The 20417-nt window shown below is 46.3% G+C and overlaps 1 protein-coding gene across 1 annotated transcript in view; it reads right to left on the bottom strand.

Annotated features, from left to right (window-relative positions):
- Positions 1–20033, bottom strand: part of LOC147081887 (fer-1-like protein 6) — a gene marked incomplete at its 5' end in the record, with an annotated part of 215446 nt that extends 195413 nt beyond the window's left edge. Inside the window, 8 exons of the mRNA XM_085980616.1 lie at positions 747–1087; positions 4595–4787; positions 5954–6140; positions 8428–8587; positions 14780–14858; positions 17733–17795; positions 19729–19860; positions 19965–20033. Coding sequence (XP_085836742.1) covers positions 747–1087; positions 4595–4787; positions 5954–6140; positions 8428–8587; positions 14780–14858; positions 17733–17795; positions 19729–19860; positions 19965–20033 — 1224 coding nt within the window. The remainder of the gene's footprint in view (positions 1–746; positions 1088–4594; positions 4788–5953; positions 6141–8427; positions 8588–14779; positions 14859–17732; positions 17796–19728; positions 19861–19964) is intronic.
- Positions 20034–20417: the final 384 nt, after the last annotated feature.

Below are 20417 nucleotides of genomic sequence, written 5' to 3'. Positions count from 1 at the left end.
AATGTTTAAACAATTTTGCTTTACTATGAAACTAAGCAAGAGATTAATGTGTGTCTGTAATTCTCATAAGTAAAACCCTAACCCGTGAAGTAATTAAATTAAAGGGAACTAGCATGAAACTATCTGAAATTAACCTTTCTGCTTCTTCTGATTCTAACAAAAGTCTTGGAGATTGCAATCAAACTTGAAATTAATGTATCAGTAATAAACTTTAAGGAAAAAAAGTAACAGAGACCACAACTTCATTCCTTCTCCACTTATCCCCAGATTAACATGAAAGAACTGGTGAGGAGAGATTGGGTCGACTCGGCCTGTATTCACTAGAGTTTGGGGATCTCATTGAAACGTATAAAATTCTGACAGGGCTAGACAGACTGGATGCAGGGAGGATGTTTCCCCTGGCTGGGGGGTCTAGAATGAGGGGTCACAGTCTGAGGATACGGGGTAGGACATTTAGGACTAAGATGAGGAGAAATTTCTTCACTCAGAGGGTGGTGAACCTGTGGAATTCTCTACCACAGAAGGCTGTGGAGGCCAATTCACTGAATAAATTTAAGAAGGAGATAGATAGATTTCTAGACACAAAAGGCATCAAGGGGTATGGGGAGAGAGCGAGAATATGGTATTGAGATAGAGGATCAGCCATGATCGTGTTGAATGGCGGAGCAGGCTCGAAGGGCCGAATGGCCTACTCCTGCTCCTATTTTTCTATGTTTCTATGTTTCTATGGTGATTGTAAAACAAACCCAAGAAGAAGACTCTATTGGTTCCACTTCAACTTCAGTAGAGTTTGTCTTATCAGAAGAGCTCGAGGTTTTGGATTCTTCAGCTGTGGGCGACGTCTTTTGGTCTTTCCCAGATTTGGGCTCTTTAGGCACAATCTTCAATTCCTTTGCAACCTTAGAGAATCTTGACTCAGCTGCCCCGGCTGCCAGAATCTCCACTGTAATTTCAATCAGGAGACGGCCCCTGAATGATACTCCTTCTCCAATACCCATATTGAGCTCCTGATTATCATCCATTAGGGTATAATTGCGGGTTGAGCCGTACAAATTGATCCACGCTGGTCCAAAAGTTGGCAAAAATCCTTAAAGAAGCACACAATGAAGTTTTTCTGGATATCAATTTTCATTTTATATCATTTTTTGATTTTGTAATATTAACATTTTATTTAATGTTTTTGTTCATTTGTTTTTGTCTTTATTATTTGTATTCCACCACCGCACACACCCACACTCTCATTCCCCCGGTAGTCTCACTGTCCAAACTATGCTCCTCCTCAGTGTGGAGGGGAGGTGGGAAGGTCCAACATTTGACATCTGCATGCATATCATTTTAACAATGTTCCTTGATTAACCACCAGGAGTCACACTTAAATGGTGAAGGAAGGGACCTAGCCCCACCTCACAGACCAGATTATCTTGCTTCTGCTAGAAAACTCAGCAAAACTATCCCTCTGGAAATATCCCAAATCTCATAGTCATTCGAGGCTACAATTGTAACTTGGGTCTCTTGGTAGGTACTCCCAAGACTAGTGTTGTAACTATCAAGCCATCCTTTTTTCTTGAATTAATGATAAGAATACAAAGAATTTTTAGGCAAAGGCCATTAGGCACAAGCCCATTCCATTTTCAGAACTCAACCCCACCCACCTGTCTCCTAATTATATTCTTCAGTCCCTTCTCTCTCCAAAATGCATTTAATCATCTCTTGGACTCATTTAAACAGTCTGCTTTAATGTTCTGCCCTAAATACTCATTCCACAACTATATTATCCTTTGGGGAAAGTGTTCCATCTGACTTTTCTTAATTCCTAATTGCTTAATTTTAACTTCAATCCCCTGGAATTTTAATCCTTCATCATAATGAACAATTTGCTTAAATCGATTTTATCAATTCTGCATAATCCTGAAAATTTCAATGTCATCATCTCAAAATCACTCTTCCAAAGAAACAAGCCTATTTTCTAAACCATACCTTACTTAAAGATTCCACACCAAGAATAGTCTTTGTTTTTCATCTGCGTGCCCTCTCAAGGGAAATAAAATCATTCCTCTGATTTAGTGCCCTGAAATTGCACACAGTATTCCCAGCGGGGTCGAACCACTATAATAGTGGTCATTTTCTCAAATTGTGCACCAGGCATGGAGCCTCACCCACCACAAGCACAGATCAGAAATTTTGCCATACTTTCCACAATGTTCCATCTATTAAAATTAATGATTGGAAAATTGTTGGGGGTGCCCCCAAATTCCTGGCTGCCAATGCCAGCAGGCGCGATTCTGAGCCAGGAGTGCAATTTAAGAAAATTGCCCCTTATAACTCTTACGGTTTGTATTTTGTCACCCTCCTGATGAGAGCCAATACCTTATTTATATTTTTTGCCACAACTATAACTCGCAGATCTTCTGAAATCTGAAGAATTCATTTGAAAGTCTTAAATATATAAATCGAGAATAGCAATATTATCAACAAAAACACCATCTTGCTGCTGCCGATATATGTAATGGCTTTAACTATCAAGCATTCAATAGTTTTTATTTTGAACTCCAGTGAGCCTAGTCAATCATTAAATGCTTACATAACATTTATTTTATAATGAAAATTTAAAGGAACATTTTCTTTGACAGGAAATTGATTTTTTGCTGAGAAATTTCACAAGTTTTCCTGACAAAGTTGACAGAAGTGGAAAAGGTAGAAGCAATGGAAGGGGTGAAAATGATAGACAGGATGTACGAGAAAGGCTGGGAATGCTTAGAGTGGATAAGTCGCCTGGTCCTGATGGCTTGCATCCCAGGTTGCTAAGGGAATTGGGGGAGGAGATAGTGGAAGGGCTTGCCATAATTTTCCAATCTTCCCTAGATGTGGGGGAGGTGCCTGAGGATTTGAAAGTGGCAAATGTGACACCATTGTTCAAGAAAGGGTAGAAGGACAATCCTGGTAACTACAGGCCAGTCAGTTTAACATCAGTGGTGGGTAAAGTTTTAGAAACAATAATCAAGGAAAAAATTAACGGGCACTTGGAGAGGTTTAAGCTAATTAAGGAGAGCCAACACGGATTTGTAAAAGGCAGATCGTGTTTGACCAATCTAATTGAATTTTTTGATGAAGTAACAGAGAGGATTGATGAAGGGAATGCAACGGATGTTGTCTACATGGATTTTCAGAAGGCGTTTGACAAAGTACCACTCGAGGCAGACCTCCATTCTGTTGTTAATAAAATTGATGCGCTATCAATTACTCATAAAAGACTGAGAGTTAGAAGGGTAACTAAAGGCTTTTATTAACAACAGAATGGAGGTCTGCCTCGAGTGGTCGACCGGTCCAGGATACAAGGGCTGGGGAGCAGTCACCTTTATACTAGGACCTGTGGGAGGAGTCAGCCGAGGCATGTACACAGTGGAATACAAACAGGACAAACAGGAATACAAACAGTGGTTTACCACAGGCTGGTTAACAAAATTGAGGCTCATGGAATAGGTGGGTCAGTGGCAGCTTGGATAATGAATTGGCTTAAGGACAGAAAACAGCAAGTTGTGGTAAATGGCTGTTTTTCAGACTGGAGGATGGTAGACTGTGGTGTTCCCCAAGGGTCAGTGCCGGGGCCACTGCTTTTTTTGATATATATAAATGACCTGGATATTGGAATACAGAGTAGAATTTCTAAATTTGCCGATGACACCAAACTTGGGGTGTGGCAACCAGTGATGATGATACTAATCGACTGCAACAGGACATAGAAAGGCTAGCAGAATGGGCAGACAAGTGGCTGATGGGATTTAATACAGAGAAGTGTGAGGTGATGCATTTTGGCAGAAGGAACAGGGAGAGGCAATATACACTTAATGGCACAGTTTTAAAGAGTGTGCAGGGACAGAGGGACCTGGGAGTTAATGTGCATAGGTTCCTGAAGGTGGCAGGACATATTGAGAGAGTGACTAACAAAGCATATGGGATGTTGGGCTTCATAAATAGAGGTATTGAGTACAAAAGTAGAGAAGTTATGCTGAACCTTTATAAAGTGCTGGTTAGGCCATAACTGGAGTATTGCATCCAGTTCTGGTCATCACACTTTAGAAAGGATGTGAGGGCCCTTGAGAGGGTGCAGAGTAGATTTACCAGACTGGTTCCGGACATGGGGTATCTTAGCTACAAGGACAGGTTGGAGAAGCTGGATTTGTTTTCATTAGCGCAAAGGAGGTTGAGTGGTGATTTGATAGAGGTGTACAAGATTATGACGGGTTTGTATAAGCTAGACGGGGAAAGGCTGTTCCCACTAGTTGATGGTACAAGGACTAGGGGACACAGATTTAAGGATTTGGGCAAGAGATACAGGGGGGATGTGAGGAAAAACTTGTTTACGCAGCGAGTGGTGATGACCTGGAATTCGCTGCCGATGGAAGTGGTGGAAGCGGAGACACTCAATGTTTTCAAGGGGAGACTGGATAGGCACTTGAGGGAAATAAACTTGCAGGGCTACAGGGATAGAGCGGGGAAATGGGACTGACTGGATTGCGCTACAGAGAGCCGGCACGGACTCGATGGGCCAAGTGGCCTCCTTCTGTACCTCTATGACTCTATAAGTGGTTCTCACCATTATCTCCATCCTGTTCATTTGATATTTTCTTCAAGTCAATGTAATGAGTTCCTATGGCAACGTCATTAACATTCCCTTCGTCCCACACCTGAATTTTGACTCGACGGCAGAGTGGTGGAAACATTTCTTTGAAAATGATCTGTTCATTCCAGACAGGTTCAGCACAGTTTTTCTGCACAGATGTTCGGCCCTGATGACCAGAAGGAAATAGTAAGAATGAGAGTCTCTGTCACGAACAGAGTGGAGAGAGTAAACCATTCCAATCCGACAACTTTCCAACAACTTTCACATCATGGGCTCTCAAAGGAATCTTAACCGGCCAAATTCAACATTTGGGGGTGATTTTGCCAGCCCTGGGGAGGCAGGTATGGAGGCGGGACTGCCGGGAAAATGGCAGAATTTGAGGGTTTGAAAATAATTTGCCTTTCTAGGCATCTTCTGACCTGGTGAGGGCGCTAACCAGATGGTTACCGGGGCTCCAAGGGTTAAGTTGTGAGGAGAGATTACATAAACACGGCTTGAATTCCCTGGAATATAGAAGGTTAAAGGGTGATTGGAATGAGATTTTAGGATTTTGAGTGGAATTGATAGGGTAGAGGGAGAGAAACATTTTCTGCTAGTGGGAGTGTCTAGGACAAGAAGACATAACCTTAAAATTAGAGCCAGGCCATTCAGGAGAGAAGTTAGGAAACACTTCTGCATGCAAAGGGTAGAAGAAGTGTGGAACTCTCTCCCACAAAAAGCAGTGGATGCTAGCTCAATTAATCATTTTAAATCTGAGTTCAATAGATCTTTGCTACCCAAGGGTATAAAAGGATATGGAGCCAAGGTGGGTGGGTGGAGTCAAGATACAGATCAGCCACGATCGCACTGAATGATGGAACAAGCTCGAGGGGCTGAATGGCCTACTCCTGCTCCTACGTCCCGAAGCCATGATGGCTTCCCGTGCAGGCCTTGGATTAAAATTGCAGGTGATTTGCATATTTAAGGAAGGGCTCTACTGCCTTCCAGTGTGCGTTTCCAGCTCGCCTGCTCAAAAGAGCAGAATAAAATTGCAACCCGCGGAATCGGAGGGTTCAAGTCGCTGCGGCCCTTTTTTACTGCCCACCCACCCGGTTTCCGCCTGCCAGGCAGGGGTAAAATCAGCCCTCAAGTTTTGTAATAAGTAACATGTAGCATAATAAAAGGCAAGACCCCTAGTAGGCCAATCCGCAGGAATCCTATTCAGGACTAATTAATAAAGTTATTTAGCATCTGTCTCAAATAAACTGTTTCATGTCATAATCACTTCGGTGAAGTTGCAGACTGGTGCAATAAAAGTGCTAATAAGCAGAAAAATCATTTTAAAGGTAATACCCTTTGACCAGAAAAGGTGATGATGACATATGGGTCCACAAAATCCTTGTTGTCTCCCATGAATGCCTTTGTTACATTTGCCATGATGCTGGAGTTCATCTTCGGAAGTCCCTGAGCTTTGTAAATTTTGACATAAAACCTTGCCCACGGTCTTTCTGTTGGAAACCCCATTGGAATGAGTAGATTCCTATTGCACACCAAAAATTGCATTGCAAGTAAAAATTCAACGGCCCAGAAATTCGGGTCGGGGGCTTCCCGCGGGTGCAAGCCCCCGACCTACACTTACATATCGCGCTGACATTTGAAGACTGGGCCTGCGTGGATTTCCGGTCTGTGGCCCGGTTCAGCTCCCGGCGCGCTGTGCATGCGTGATCCAGCGGCGTACTTAGTGCGATGAGCCGGCTGGGATCACGTGAGCACTGGGCAACCAATGGGAGTTTACAAAAGTCCATTCATGAGTTAGACATAAGACCTGTCAAACTCATGAAAAGTCCGGGCGCCCAAAACACTATTAAACTTTAAATAAAAGTTTTTTAAAATTCCAATAATTAAATTAACTATTAATAACTTTAAAAAACTATTTTAAACAATTATTCAAATTTCTGCCAAAATTTTTTTTTCAAGAAATCGGGTCCGAAAATACACTTACCTTACTGTAAATTCTTTAAAAATAATAAACCTGTGGAAAAAAAATTCTAACTTTAATTATTAGACCACTTACCTTATAAAACTAAGTCCTTACGTCTGCTGGAGGCCTTCACGCACAGACAAACCTGTCAAAAAAACCGAAGTTCAACGCGTACGCGCTGCCTCAAACGTCGCTAGGGAACCGCCTCTTAACCCCTTGGTTCAGAGGAGTGGAAATGCCGGTTTTCCGCGCATGCGCTGTGCATGCTGAAATCCGGCACTTCCAACGGGCCCACGCATGAGTACCCCGTCCGTACTCACGCGTTTGGACCGGAATTACTGGGCCAACATCTTTTACCTTTTTTAAACAGTAACTGAAACAAAAAGCTAATTAAAACAAATTGAAATATTAGGGGAGCTAGGAGACACGGTGACCTTTCACCTCTGGAACGGAGGGTCGACTCCAGGTCAGTCTGATGGAATGAGAGTCTCCTCCGTGTGCTGGCTGGAAGGGTCCTCTGTGAAATGAGTTTGACAGTCTCTCAATCCCGGTCCACTGGTCATGGGCCTACAGCACAAAACTGCCCCAAATGCAGAGCGGAGTGGCAATCTCACTGACAGACCTAACGTTGAATGGTGTCGGAAAAGGAAAGAATGTCACAACTGGTGCAAGCAGAGGGTGCCCTTCTCAGGCAGAGCAGAGGAAATGTCATTCTGCATCGAACTGTGCTGCACCCGACCTGGCAATGCTTGGTGCTGATGCCTGAATTGGAACTTGTTTCATTCACTGGCACTTAAATCATCACTTTGAGCACAATATTTTAAAATTAAAATACAGATTCACCATCTCAAGAAAAAAACATTAATTTAGTTGAAAAACAAATACTTTTCATGATGTAAATTTTCACACGAACAAACAGTAAACACATTTTATTCCTGCATTGAAAAGTCTCATGTTTTACCTATTAAAACGTTACATTATAATCCAAGAGCAAGAGCACGTAGGTTTGAATAGAACATTCTGGAAATGCACAACAGATCTATTAACGTCTGAAAGCAAAGCAGTAAGTTAACATTTCAGGTGTACTCTTCATCGGGACTGTTTTAACAAGGGGACAACGCATAAAACACTAAGCCATCGTTGTCTGTTTACAGACGCTGTCTGCCCTGCTATGTATTGCCAGCATTATGGGTTTTTTTAATTTCAGATTTCCAGCACTGGCAGTTTTTCCTTTCTTTTTAATTGCATAAAGGTTTGAAGCTGAACACAACGTTGTTCTTTCTCTGGGACAGCAGGCGTTGGTAATGGAGGATCGCTGCAGCGGGGCCACTGGGAGAGGAGGAGGTGAAGGCTGGGGCTTTGGGCGAGGATCCCCCTATCGGTACATGGCCAGTAGGGTGGTCTGCACCCCTGGAGTCCGACTGCCTTTCCTCCGCCACATTCCCGGGACACTGCAACCTTCTCCGCTTTCCTAGATTTTCAAAGCTTCACTCTCGCTCTGCTATTTTGCTGCTGCCATTTACAGCTCCTCTGGACCCAGCTTTTATTCCTTTTCTAGTCCCATTACCACCCCCTTTTGCCTTGCCCTTTTTGTCATTTAATCTCTCCTGCCTTCCACCCTATCGCAGACCTTTCCCTTTGTTCTCTCCTCCCCTCCCCCTTTCCTTGGCTCTCTGTCCATGCAGCTTCTTCCAGTTCTGAGGAAAGGTCAGCGACCCGAAACGTTAACTCTGTTTCTCTCTCAACAGATGCTGCCTGACCTGCTGAGCATTTCCCGCATTTTCTCTTGTTATCACAACTTTGTTTTTGTTCGATTTGCTCAAAAGGAATGAGAATGTAGCCATACTTTTCGATTTCTCCCTCAGTAGCTTCACTGGTTTTCTGAGGAGGTTGCATGCTATCTCCTTTCCCAGTAACAGAAATGTCACATTTAAGGTAGCCTTTCACCCCAGTCTTGATATCACTGGGATCAGTAAGAGGTGCCCACTTGTTATTGAACTGATGGCCTGAAGCAAGAGCAAGAAAAAAAGTTAATTCGGTATGCTCATGTTAATTCATTTCTTAAATTATGACTAACCACAGTCAGAATTGCATATTTATTGTATTGCTGCAATTACTGCAGCACTCCAGCAGATCACAGGGGCAATTGGTTGTTGGCCGAGACAATGGATAGCACACAAACAAACAGTTCCAGGTCTATCGGTGACTCTGGAGAAAGCTCTTCCCTTTACCTTTTTGAGCAGAAAAGCAACCTTCAAAGTGCCATTATGTTCTTTTCAACCTTATAATTATGAATTAAAGCTTTTGAAAAAATGTAAACTTCGAAAAGAAGCCAATTTGAAAGCTAAAATTAAACACTGCAAGACAACTTTATGATTCATAAGCAGATTGCTTGATGGTTCCATGGCTTCACAAGTCTGGTACAGTAAATGAGTCCCATCTTACTCAATCTTTATTATCTCAGGCACCCCCACACACCCAGTGTGATGAAATATTCCATTCATCACTCATCAGTATTTCTCTGCCTGTGACTGTGGTTGGTTTCAGTTTCATTTCCATTGTATTGTACTGTGTGTAGGGCTCCGCCTATACCTGGCTCCTATGTAAGCTGGCCCAGCCTGCAGCACATCCAGTACGGCAGACCTCTGGATGGAAGATACATTCTCCTCTGTGTGTTACCTTCTAAGTCAATAAAAGCCTTGTTTTGTTTCGCTAACATCGAGTCTCGGATTTACTGAGGCACATCAATTTTATTGACTTAATTTTCAACACAATGGATCAACTCTTGAAACCCGAACGTTTGGATTTGGACCAGCATGCTTCGGACGCATCGGCACGCTTCGGACACTGGTTTATGTGTATGGAATTCTTCCTGGACAATTCCGCAGCCGTCAAAGACGCTACGGATGCTGCGAGTATGAAACTTGGAATTCTGCGGAATTGGGTAAGCCACCGGGTTTACCCCCTCATCCAAGACGCCGACACGTACCCGGCCGCCTGCGACATCTTAAAGGCGCATTACCAGCAGCCTACGAATGAGGTGTATGCTAGGCATCTGCTCGCTACTCACGCACAGCGACCTGGGGAATCGGTGGAGGAGTTCCTAGGCACCCTGAAAACGCTTGGCAAAGACTGCAAGTGCCAAAATGTAAAAGCCGCAGTGTACACTGACGAGCTTGTTCGCGATGCCTTTATCACAGGCCTCAGCTCCACTTACATCCGGCAGAGACTGCTGGAAAAAACGGGATTGGACCTGAAACAGGCTGCGGACACAGCACGATCCCTGGATGTGGCCCAGAGAAACTCGGACGCCTACTCTTCAGCCCGCGCCGTCCGCGCCGCCACGTGTGCACCAAGGGTGCCGCCATCTTGGAAGGCATCTTCCCAGCCCGGCAGCCCGACACCGTCGGGGCCCCGCTCTCCCCCCAGAAGCCCTACGACAGCCGCGACGCGTCGGGGACACAACTGCTACTTCTGCGGGCAGCCGAAGCACACCAGAAACCTGTGCCCGGCGAAAGGCACCACCTGCTTTAAGTGCGGTAAGAAGGGGCACTTCGGGAAGGTGTGCAGAGGGAACCCCGCCGCGTGTGCGCCGTGGGAGCGGCCATCTTGCCCGACCTCGTGGGGTCCGCCATCTTGTGAGCAGACAGCGTGGATGCCATCTTGTCTCGATCAGGGCCCTACAGTGGCATCGGTCACAGTGGGCCAGGCCAGGCCGCACCCGCTATCCAAATCAATGGTGGACATCGAGGTAAACGGGTGCAGGGTTAAATGTTTAATTGACAGTGGAAGCACGGAGAGTTTTATCCACCCTGAACTGGTACAACAACTCTCCCTAAAGGTGGTCCCTACTCGGGGTACCATCTCCATGGCTGATAAAACCCAGACATCGACCATTATGGGTTACTGCACGGTACAACTGTCCGTTAACGGAACTGTATACGATAATTTTAAAGTATTAATCATGAAGAATCTATGTGCGAGCGTGATCTTGGGCCTGGATTTCCAGTGCTACCACCAAAGCATCACGCTCAATTACGGTGGGTCCCAGCCGCCCCTCACAGTGTGCGGTCTGGCTACCCTGAAGGTAAAGCCGCCTTCGCTATTCGCGAACCTTACCCCTAACTGCCGGCCAATTGCGACCAAAAGCAGGAGGTACAGCTGGGAGGACAGGCGGTTTATCGCGACCGAGGTAGACAGGCTCCTGAAAGAGCGCATTATTGAATGCAGCAATAGCCCGTGGCGCGCCCAAGTGGTGGTGGTAAGGGGTAGCGAGAAGAAACGGATGGTGATCGACTATAGCCAAACGATCAACAGGCACACCCAACTAGACGCCTACCCGCTACCCCGCATATCAGAAATGGTGAACCAAATCGCCCAATACCGGGTGTTCTCCACCATCGACCTCAAGTCAGCGTACCACCAGCTCCCTATCAGACCAGAGGACCGCCCGTACACCGCCTTCGAGGCGAACGGACGCCTCTACCAATTCCTCAGAGTCCCCTTTGGGGTGACGAATGGGGTCTCGGTCTTCCAGAGGGAGATGGACCGCATGGTCGATGACCACCACTTGCAGGCAACCTTCCCCTACCTCGACAACGTCACCATCTGCGGTCACAACCAGCAGGATCACGACTCGAACCTCGAGAGGTTCCTGAAAACCGCACAAAAACTCAACCTCACCTACAACGAGGACAAGTGCGTTTACAACACCACGCGCCTCTGCATACTAGGCAGCGTGGTGGAGAATGGGGAAATCGGACCAGACCCCGACCGATTGCGCCCCCTACGGGAGCTGCCCCTGCCCAACACTCCCAAAGCCCTGAAAAGGTGCCTGGGGTTATTTTCTTATTATTCCCAATGGGTCCCCAACTACTCCGACAAAGCCCGCCCCCTCTTGAAAGCATCCTCTTTTCCGCTCTCTGCTGAGGCCCATGCCGCCTTCAAAAGCATTAAGCAGGATATTGAGCGGGCCACGCTACAGGCAGTGGACGAGAACACTCCCTTTCAAGTGGAAAGTGATGCGTCTGACTTTGCCTTGGCGGCCACCCTCAACCAGGCGGGGCGGCCCGTAGCTTTCTTCTCGAGGACCCTCCAAGGGCCCGAGATCAGACACTCCTCCGTAGAAAAGGAGGCCCAAGCCATCGTGGAGGCAGTGCGCCACTGGCGCCACTACCTAGCCGGCAAACGCTTCACCCTACTTACCGACCAGCGGTCGGTAGCGTTTATGTTCAATAATAAACAGAGGGGGAAGATTAAAAATGATAAGATTCTTAGGTGGCGGATCGAGCTCTCCACCTTCGATTATGACATAATTTACCGGCCAGGGGCCCTTAACGAATCCCCCGACACCCTCTCACGAGGGATGTGTGCCAGCGTCACCGGGGATCGGCTACAGACCCTCCACAATGACCTCTGCCACCCAGGGGTCACGCGGCTGGTCCACTTCATAAAGTCCCGCAACTTACCCTACTCGATTGAGGAAGTTCGGTCCCTGACCAGGAACTGTCGCACTTGCGCTGAGTGCAAGCCTCGGTTCTACCGCCCAGATAGAGCCCACTTAATCAAAGCTACACGGCCCTTTGAGCGGCTCAGCTTAGATTTCAAGGGCCCCCTCCTGTCCGTCGACCGCAATGTTTACTTCCTGAACATTGTGGACGAATACTCTCGTTTCCCATTCGCCTTCCCCTGCCCAGACATGACCAGCGTCACGGTCATTAAATGCCTCAACAGCCTGTTCTGCCTGTTCGGTATGCCGAGCTACATCCATACGGATAGGGGGGCGTCCTTCATGAGTGAAGAGCTACGCCAGTACATGCTGTCCAGGGGGATCGCCACGAGCCGTACCACCAGCTACAACCCCCGGGGTAACGGTCAAGTGGAGCGAGAGAACGGGACAGTATGGAAAGCAGTCACTCTAGCTCTAAGGACCAAAGGCCTCCCTATCTCCCGCTGGCAGGAAGTCCTCCCAGATGTGCTCCATTCGATACGGTCGCTATTGTGTACTGCCACTAATGCCACGCCTCACGAGCGAATGTTTGTCTTTCCCCGGAAATCCACCTCAGGCGTATCCATGCTGTCATGGCTCTCCACCCCAGGTCCGGTATTCGTGCGAAGGCATGTGAGGGGCCACAAGACGGACCCTCTCGTGGAGTCAGTGCACCTACTCCACGCCAACCCCCAATACGCGTATGTCCGGCACGCCGACGGAAGGGAGGACACAGTGTCCATAAAAGACGTCGCCCCAGCCGGTAACGACAACAACCACGACAACAGCAGCAACAACGACCACAGCAATTCTTACCCACCCACTACTCTTTCATCACCCCCGGAAGAACATCGACCAACGGTACCCCCACCAACTACCCCTTCAACAACCCTGGCGGCACCCCCGGCAGAGACCCAGGAGGCCACCGGGGACACCCAGCCGACACCCGTGGCACCACAACAGCCACGTCGGTCGCAGAGGACTATCAAACCCCCGAACAGACTAAATCTATAGAAGGGGTGAATGTGATGAAATATTCCATTCATCACTCATCAGTATTTCTCTGCCTGTGACTGTGGTTGGTTTCAGTTTCATTTCCATTGTATTGTACTGTGTGTAGGGCTCCGCCCATACCTGGCTCCTATGTAAGCTGGCCCAGCCTGCAGCACATCCAGTACGGCAGACCTCTGGATCGAAGATACATTCTCCTCTGTGTGTTACCTTCTAAGTCAATAAAAGCCTTGTTTTGTTTCGCTAACATCGAGTCTCGGATTTATTGAGGCACATCACCCAGCACCACACACCCAGCACCACACCCAGCGCCACATCCCCAGCACCACATCCCCAGCACCACATCCCCAGCGCCACACCCAGTGCCACACAGTCACCTGAGCTCTGGCAAAGGCATTAGAGAAATATGAGATAACTTGGTTATCAGTAAGCTGCAGTAAAGTCTGTTACTTATTTATTATCATTATTTTTACTCTTTATTTCCAACCTATTTCATTCTGAAACTTTAAAACTCCCCAAGGCCATGCACTGTTCCCTAACCAACAACAACACAAATACTTGTGTTTATATAGCGTCTTTAACATAGTAAAACATCCCAAGGCGCTGCACAGGAGTGTTATAAGACAACAAATTTGACACCGATCAACATAAGAATAAATTAGGGCAGGTGACCAAAAGCCTGGTCAAAGAGGCAGGTTTTAAGGAGCGCCTTAAAGGAGGAAAGAGAGGTAGCGAGGCAGAGAGGTTTAGGGAGGGAATTCCAGAGCTCAGGGCCTAGGCAACAGAAGGTCCGGCCACCAAAGGAACATAAAATTGTTTGCTCACTAACTGACTCAGTTTTCAATGTATTATCACCGCTGATGTTGTCTCTGCTGATTCTTGCCTCGGTGGGTTGGAACACTTTATAATTAGGCCAGTGACCCTTTTCCCATTTCAAAAAAAAGAGCAGGGAGTTCTCCCGATGCCCCAGCTAACATCCCCCCGTTAAGCACCACCACCAAAAACAAATCAATTAATAACTTGGGCTGAATTTTCCTCCCGGGCGGTTTTGCCGCCGGGGTAAGGTCAGGCAGGACTTCCACACACCACCCTGACCTCTACCCGTTTTCCTGGATCAGGGCTGGTAATCTATACAGGATGAGCATCCAGTGGCATCTCTGCCACCGAGAGGGAGCCTGCTGCTGCCAGGAAGCAAAATTCAACAGTGCTGCGATGGCCACCTTAGACATCCCCGCAACAGAAGAAGAGGAAGTCATGGGTAAAAGGGCAAAAAAGGCCCAAAGATTTATTTTTAAATTTCAGTGAAGAATCTCAGTGAACCAATTGGCCAGGAAGAGGAGGTTAAGAAGTCTCTCCCTCTAAGTGGGGAATGGGGGGATGGGGGGGGGCGGGATTGGTGAGCTTTCCATCTTTGTACTGCCATCTCTCTCATGGTGTTCCCTGGGGTTGGTAGTGGCAGTAGAGAAGAAAATTGGACATGGCCGAACACCCCGCCTAGCGAGGGGAGAGTTTCCTGTGTCCGGCACTGGACCGGCTGAAATATCGGGCGAGTCCGAACATAACACTCAATTTTCCTCCAGGCATGCACTCTGACACGTCCAGTTTTCCGATATTCAATGCGCCCATGCGATCCAGTGTGCCCAGGAGGAGACCCAGGAAAACTTCCCTATAACCTCAAATTAGCAACAATTGAATGTACCTGATTCATTGTAAACTGTTCCTACATCCAGTTTAAATGCTCCAATCAGCGTTCCACGGATCAATTTGGAATGCAAGACCTGCACAATCACATCAGCATTTAGAAAAATAGCAAATGAGTGAAAAGGTTTACTGAAAAACTTGGCATTTATTAATGAAATGTTAAAACGGATAAAAATAGGACATTCCCAAGCTTTGATCAGTTCATCTGCTGTCAGCTCCTTACTCTTGTGATAAAGGTAAACTTTCAGGTTTGGACTTTGGGCCCATTTTCAAAAAACAGATAAATTTTCAGGAATGGAATTCAGTGGGTATCTTCATGGTTTCTTTAATATGTCCCTATTTCATCAAATAACAATTCATTTGTATAGTTATGATGCTGTTATTACTACTTATAAATAATACTTCTGTTACTAAATGCTGAACCACAGGCCCTGGTTTTAAAGGGGGCGCGGGTACGGTGCATATGAGCCACAAGCGGTAGTCGAACCCGGGGAGCCCGGGGACCTGGAGGCCCAGCTGATTGGAATGGCCGGGCCATATTTGAATAAATGTTCCCCAAGTCCCATCGGATCTGACCAGATCCATTACCTGGCCGGCGGGCAAGAAAGGGATTTTGGCGGCAGGAGGCCGCAGCTGGCGGACCTCTGGAGGTGATCTGGGGGTGTTTTCTGGCCGCAATTGGGGGGGGGGTGCGGGTAAGGTTGGGAGCTCCCGGGGCGAGGGAGGCCCAAAGCGTCCTTGTGAGGCCTGGAGGACCACTCTTGGTCCTCCTGACCCACAAGGAAACCTAAAGTATCCAGGCTCCCGACAGGTTTGCCTTATGGGGAAGCCATCATCAGACCCAATCTGCATATTTAAGGGAGGGGGGGGATTTAAGTAACTGATCTCATTTTAACTGACCCCACCCCCTCCTGCCCGGTTTCTGCCAGGTGGGAGAAGTTAGATTCGAACCCATTTAGACCAAAAAGTTCCCAGTTCAGCCCCTAGTCTTTTTTTAAATTCATTTTTGGGATGTGGGCGTCGCTGGCAAGGCCAGCATTTATTGTCCATCCCTAATTGCCCTTGAGAAGGTGATGGTGAGCTGCCTTCTTGAACCGCTGCAGTCCGTGTGGTGAAGGTACTCCCACAGTGCTGTTAGGGAGGGAGTTCCAGGATTTTGACCCAGCGACAATGAAGGAACGGCCGATATATTTCCAAATCAGGATGGCGTGTGACTTGGAGGGGAACTTGGAGGTGGTGGTGTGCCCATGCGCCTGCTGCCCTTGTCCTTCTAGGTAGATGTCACGGGTTTAGGAGGTGCTGTCGAAGAAGCCTTGGCGAGTTGCTGCAGTGCATCTTGTAGATGGTACACACTGCAGCCACGGTACACCGGTGGTGGAGGGAGTGAATGTTTAAGGTGCTGGATGGGGTACCAATCAAGTGGGCTGCTTTGTCCTGGATGGTGTCGAGCTTCTTGAGTGTTGTTGGAGCTGCACTCATCCAGGTAAGTGGAGAGTATTCCATCACACTCCTGACTTGTGCCTTGTAGATGGTGGAAAGGCTTTGAGTCAGGAGGTGAGACACTCACCGCAGAATACACAGCCTCTGACCTGCTCTTGTAGCCACTGTATTTATGTGGCTGGACCAGTTAAATTTCTGGCCAATGGTGACCCCCCAGGATGTTGATGTTGGGGGATTTGGCGATGGTAATGCCATTGAATGTCAAGGGGTGGTGATTAGACTCTCGCATGTTGGAGATAGTCGTTGCCTGGCACTTGTGTGACGCAAATGTTACCCTGCCACTTATCATCCCAAGCCTGAATGGCATGCAGGTCTTGCTGCATTTGGGCATGGATCTGAGGAGTTGTGAATGGAAGTGAACACTGTGTAATCATCAGCGAACATCCCCACTTCTGACCTTTTGATGGAGGGAAGGTCATTGATGAAGCAGCTGAAGATGGTTGGGCCTAGGACACTGCCCAGAGGAACTCCTGCAGCGATGTCCTGGGGGTGAGATGATTGACCTCCAACAACCACAACCATCTTCCTTTGTGCTAGGTATGACTCCAGCCAGTGGAGAGTCCCCCACCCCCCCACGCCCCCCCACCCCCACCGATTCCCATTGACTTCAATTTTACTGGAGCTCCTTGATGCCACACTCAGTCAAATGCTGGCTTGATGTCAAGGGCAGTCACTCTCACCTTACCTCTGGAATTCAGCTCTTTTGTCCATGTTTGGACCAAGGCTGTAATGGGGCCTGGAGCCAAGTGGTCCCGGCGGGACCCAAACTGAGCATCGGTGAGCAGGTTATTGGTGAGTAAGTGCCACAAATAATTTTTTTTAACTGCAATAAAAAGTGATTGTGTATGGCCTGAGCATTGCTCAGTTGTTCCTATCTAACACTGTATTTATCAAGTATTTGGCCAAAATACCAGGAGTTTCCTCTGCCAATCCCAATCTATACAATGCTTGGGTAAAATCTAAAGCAGCTGAATGATTAAAATCTCTTTAAAGAATGTAAAAACCCGGGGAGAGATTTCCTCTGTGCACTACATAATCATCAAACCTGTTCTTTGGAAAGGGGTTTATAATTTTATTACACTTAGTTCACAAAGGACTTTTTCCCCTGCCCTAGATTCTATGGGGTAGATCTTGACTTTGTACGATATTGTAAAACGGGCGATAGTGAATTGGCAGCCCGCTTCTACATCACTTATTGCCTTCAATGGGTATAACAATCGGGAATGATGTAAAGGGCTGACAAACTCGCAATTATCCATTTTACACTATCCCTGTTTCTTTAAATCACAGCGAGAATATTTCTACTTTTGGGCGGGGAAACCTTTTTCAAACCAACTTCTCTTTTCCTAAATTGTAATAACATTCAGTTAGAGTATACTGGACAGTTAAAACTTTATCTGATCATTTACAAAAGGTCATTTAAAATTGTGTATAATAATGCGAATACTTACTGAAAGGTTAATGATTCTGTCAAACAATATATCTGCTGGACCAATGTAATCAAACACAAAGTACTGCAAAGATAGAATGAATAAGTAATTAATCGTGTCACAGTAACTATTCTATGCAATTCTATTGTTCAGTCCAACACTGACACAGATATCAGGAGCATCTAAAATGCAGCTGTGTATTAACCTGAACAAATAGGGCGCGAGAGGAAGCAGGTTTGATGGGCCAAATGGCCTTTTCTCCTTTGACTGTTCTTAGGTTATAAACTTGGTCTTGCTGTCTATAGAAATGCAACTAAAAGCTCTTTGCTTTACTACCTATATGGCAAAGCAATTGCTAAGTTGTTTAAACAGGCTGCTTTCTTTGAGAGTTTGAGGTAATTATGCTAGGAACAGAATTCAAGTAAAAAGCTAACTAATAATGCCACACAATTTAGATGTAACCACAGTGATTTTTTAAAATAACTAAACACTGTTTGACATTGCTGTTGTCTAAATAGCCTCTTCAATAAACTAACTGTTTATTATGACTGATTTTTAGGATGTGTGCGAGAGACATGAACACAGATATGAAATGTTCATTCGGCAGTGGAAGTTTCTGCATTATTTCAGAAACAAGGATACAGGGAACATATTTTATTTTATGTTTTAATAATTTATATAAACAATAAACAGCTGAGGAAAATTGGGATGTTAATTTATATTTACTTTTAAACACAACCAATTTATATTTGTGTGTTTTGTGAGTTTTCTAGCTTTTCTCCAAAATGAAATCAAAATCAATATCACATCCGCTGTCACATCTAATCTTCTATTTCAATTATCAGAGAATGCAGCTGAGATTATGTATTTTGCTAGTGTCCTTTTACTATTCCCAATTCTATAAAAATAATTTCTTTTGCAGAATATTTGTTATATTTTCTTCTTCCCGTTTCACACATCATTACAAGCGAAGAGCGTGTGGAATGGGGGTGTGGGGGGGTGCAGTGTGAGGGGGATAGCCAACTTCCAGTCCTCTGACAATGTCACTCTATTACCCCGGTGCGCAGGAATTTCCAGGTAGCTGTAGCTGCTCTATGGAATCTTCCATCTATCCCTATGGGAGAAGAGTTGATCTTCACTCAGTAATCCCCCACAGCAACATGGTGAAGATCAGTGAGTCACTGTGTGAAGATTCCCAGGAGCGAGTCTATGATCTTCCATTTTGGGCAGTCTGCCCCAGGGTGTTTGGTTTCCTCACATTGGCACAGGCTACAGGGGCTCCAAAGCACTGCCTATAGGATTTTTGGGCTGAATTTTCAGGCCTCCCTTCCAGTGGAAACAGGATGGTAGTGACATGAAAATGGAGTGCAAGAACTTAACCATCCTTTTGCTGCCGTACCGGTGGCCGTCGCCATCTTGCTGGGGTCCTGAGGAGGGCACCCAGCTGATTGCAATACTTAAATCGGAGTCCTATGACGTCAATGTAAACCCAATGTCATTTTTGGGTTTAACTCGCTGGGGGATGAGCCATGCAAACTCCGCCCGCTATCAGCTGGCAGCTGGGCAGACAAGGACCTGAAAGATGAATTGTTCTTGACATTTGTGGGGCTGAGAGGGGCAGGACTGCTCCTCCAGGCTGCACAAACCCAGCCAGGACCACTGCCGCTATGGCTCTCCCGTCCACCTCCCACCCCGCCAGGAACCGACCGGACAATCTGATGTTGTGCCGGCCCTGATGTTGGCAGACTGCCCCGGTGCTCGGTTTCCTCTATACGGACCGGGCTTTCCGGTGGGACTAGCGGGCATCCAGCCAGTTGCCCATATTCGCTCCTGGGGAAGATTCACCTCTTTTTTTTATTAGGGATATTTTTCTGAATTGCTATTTGAACTTTGAAAGCCATTCTGATCCTTTCAAAACTAATGTCTAAACTCTCTTACTCTCAACAGGCTAAATCACCATTATTTGTTCACAACAGACATGCCTTTATTGACATGATGAGTGATTCAATACTTTTACCTCATTGTAAAAAGGGGCATTCGTCGCCTCTTTCACTGTTGTTTGCTTCTTTTCATCTCCGACTTCAATTATTACTGTCGGGTCAATATTTTCCCCAGCCAACTGCCGCGCCTCAGTGATCGTAATGGCAATCTGTTAGACACAGGAAGCATGAGTTCTCTGGTGAAAAGTTTTCAAGTTGTATGCGTCAAACAATCATTGAAAAACTACTGGAATCAGTTACTATGTTCGCTTACCTGATAGTGTTGAGACTTGCTTTCAGTGGGTTGTATTTTAAACACTGGTTTTGATCTGTGCAAAATATTTTGTTAAAGAAGTGTGATTATTATCCATATTTTTGCATAAGTTTTGTAAAGTAAATAAAATACTCAAATCAATAACTAATTACAGTCTGCTCATATTACAAACAATGACGGACAGGTAAAAACCATCTGGTCCATCGAGCCTGTCCCACTCAATTGCGATACCTTGTTTATCACAACATATACTCTCCACCCCACCCAAAACCATGTGATCTCCTGGGAGAGGCAAAGAAACAGATTTTAAAAACCTAGGCCAATTTGGGGGGGGAAAAAAATCTGGGAAATTCCTCTCCGATCCATCTGGGCGATCGAAACGAGACCAGGAGATCACTCTGGCCCTGAATTGCCTGCAGCACCTACCTTCTGTAAGAGGTGATCTCCGCCCCA

Source organism: Somniosus microcephalus, unplaced genomic scaffold (assembly GCF_052327205.1).
Source record: "Somniosus microcephalus isolate GS21.2 unplaced genomic scaffold, FLI_Smic_1.0 scaffold311, whole genome shotgun sequence".
Taxonomy (NCBI): Eukaryota; Metazoa; Chordata; class Chondrichthyes; order Squaliformes; family Somniosidae; genus Somniosus; species Somniosus microcephalus.
The sequence above is the reverse complement of the archived record's forward strand: the minus strand, read 5'-3'. Positions and strand labels throughout refer to the sequence as shown.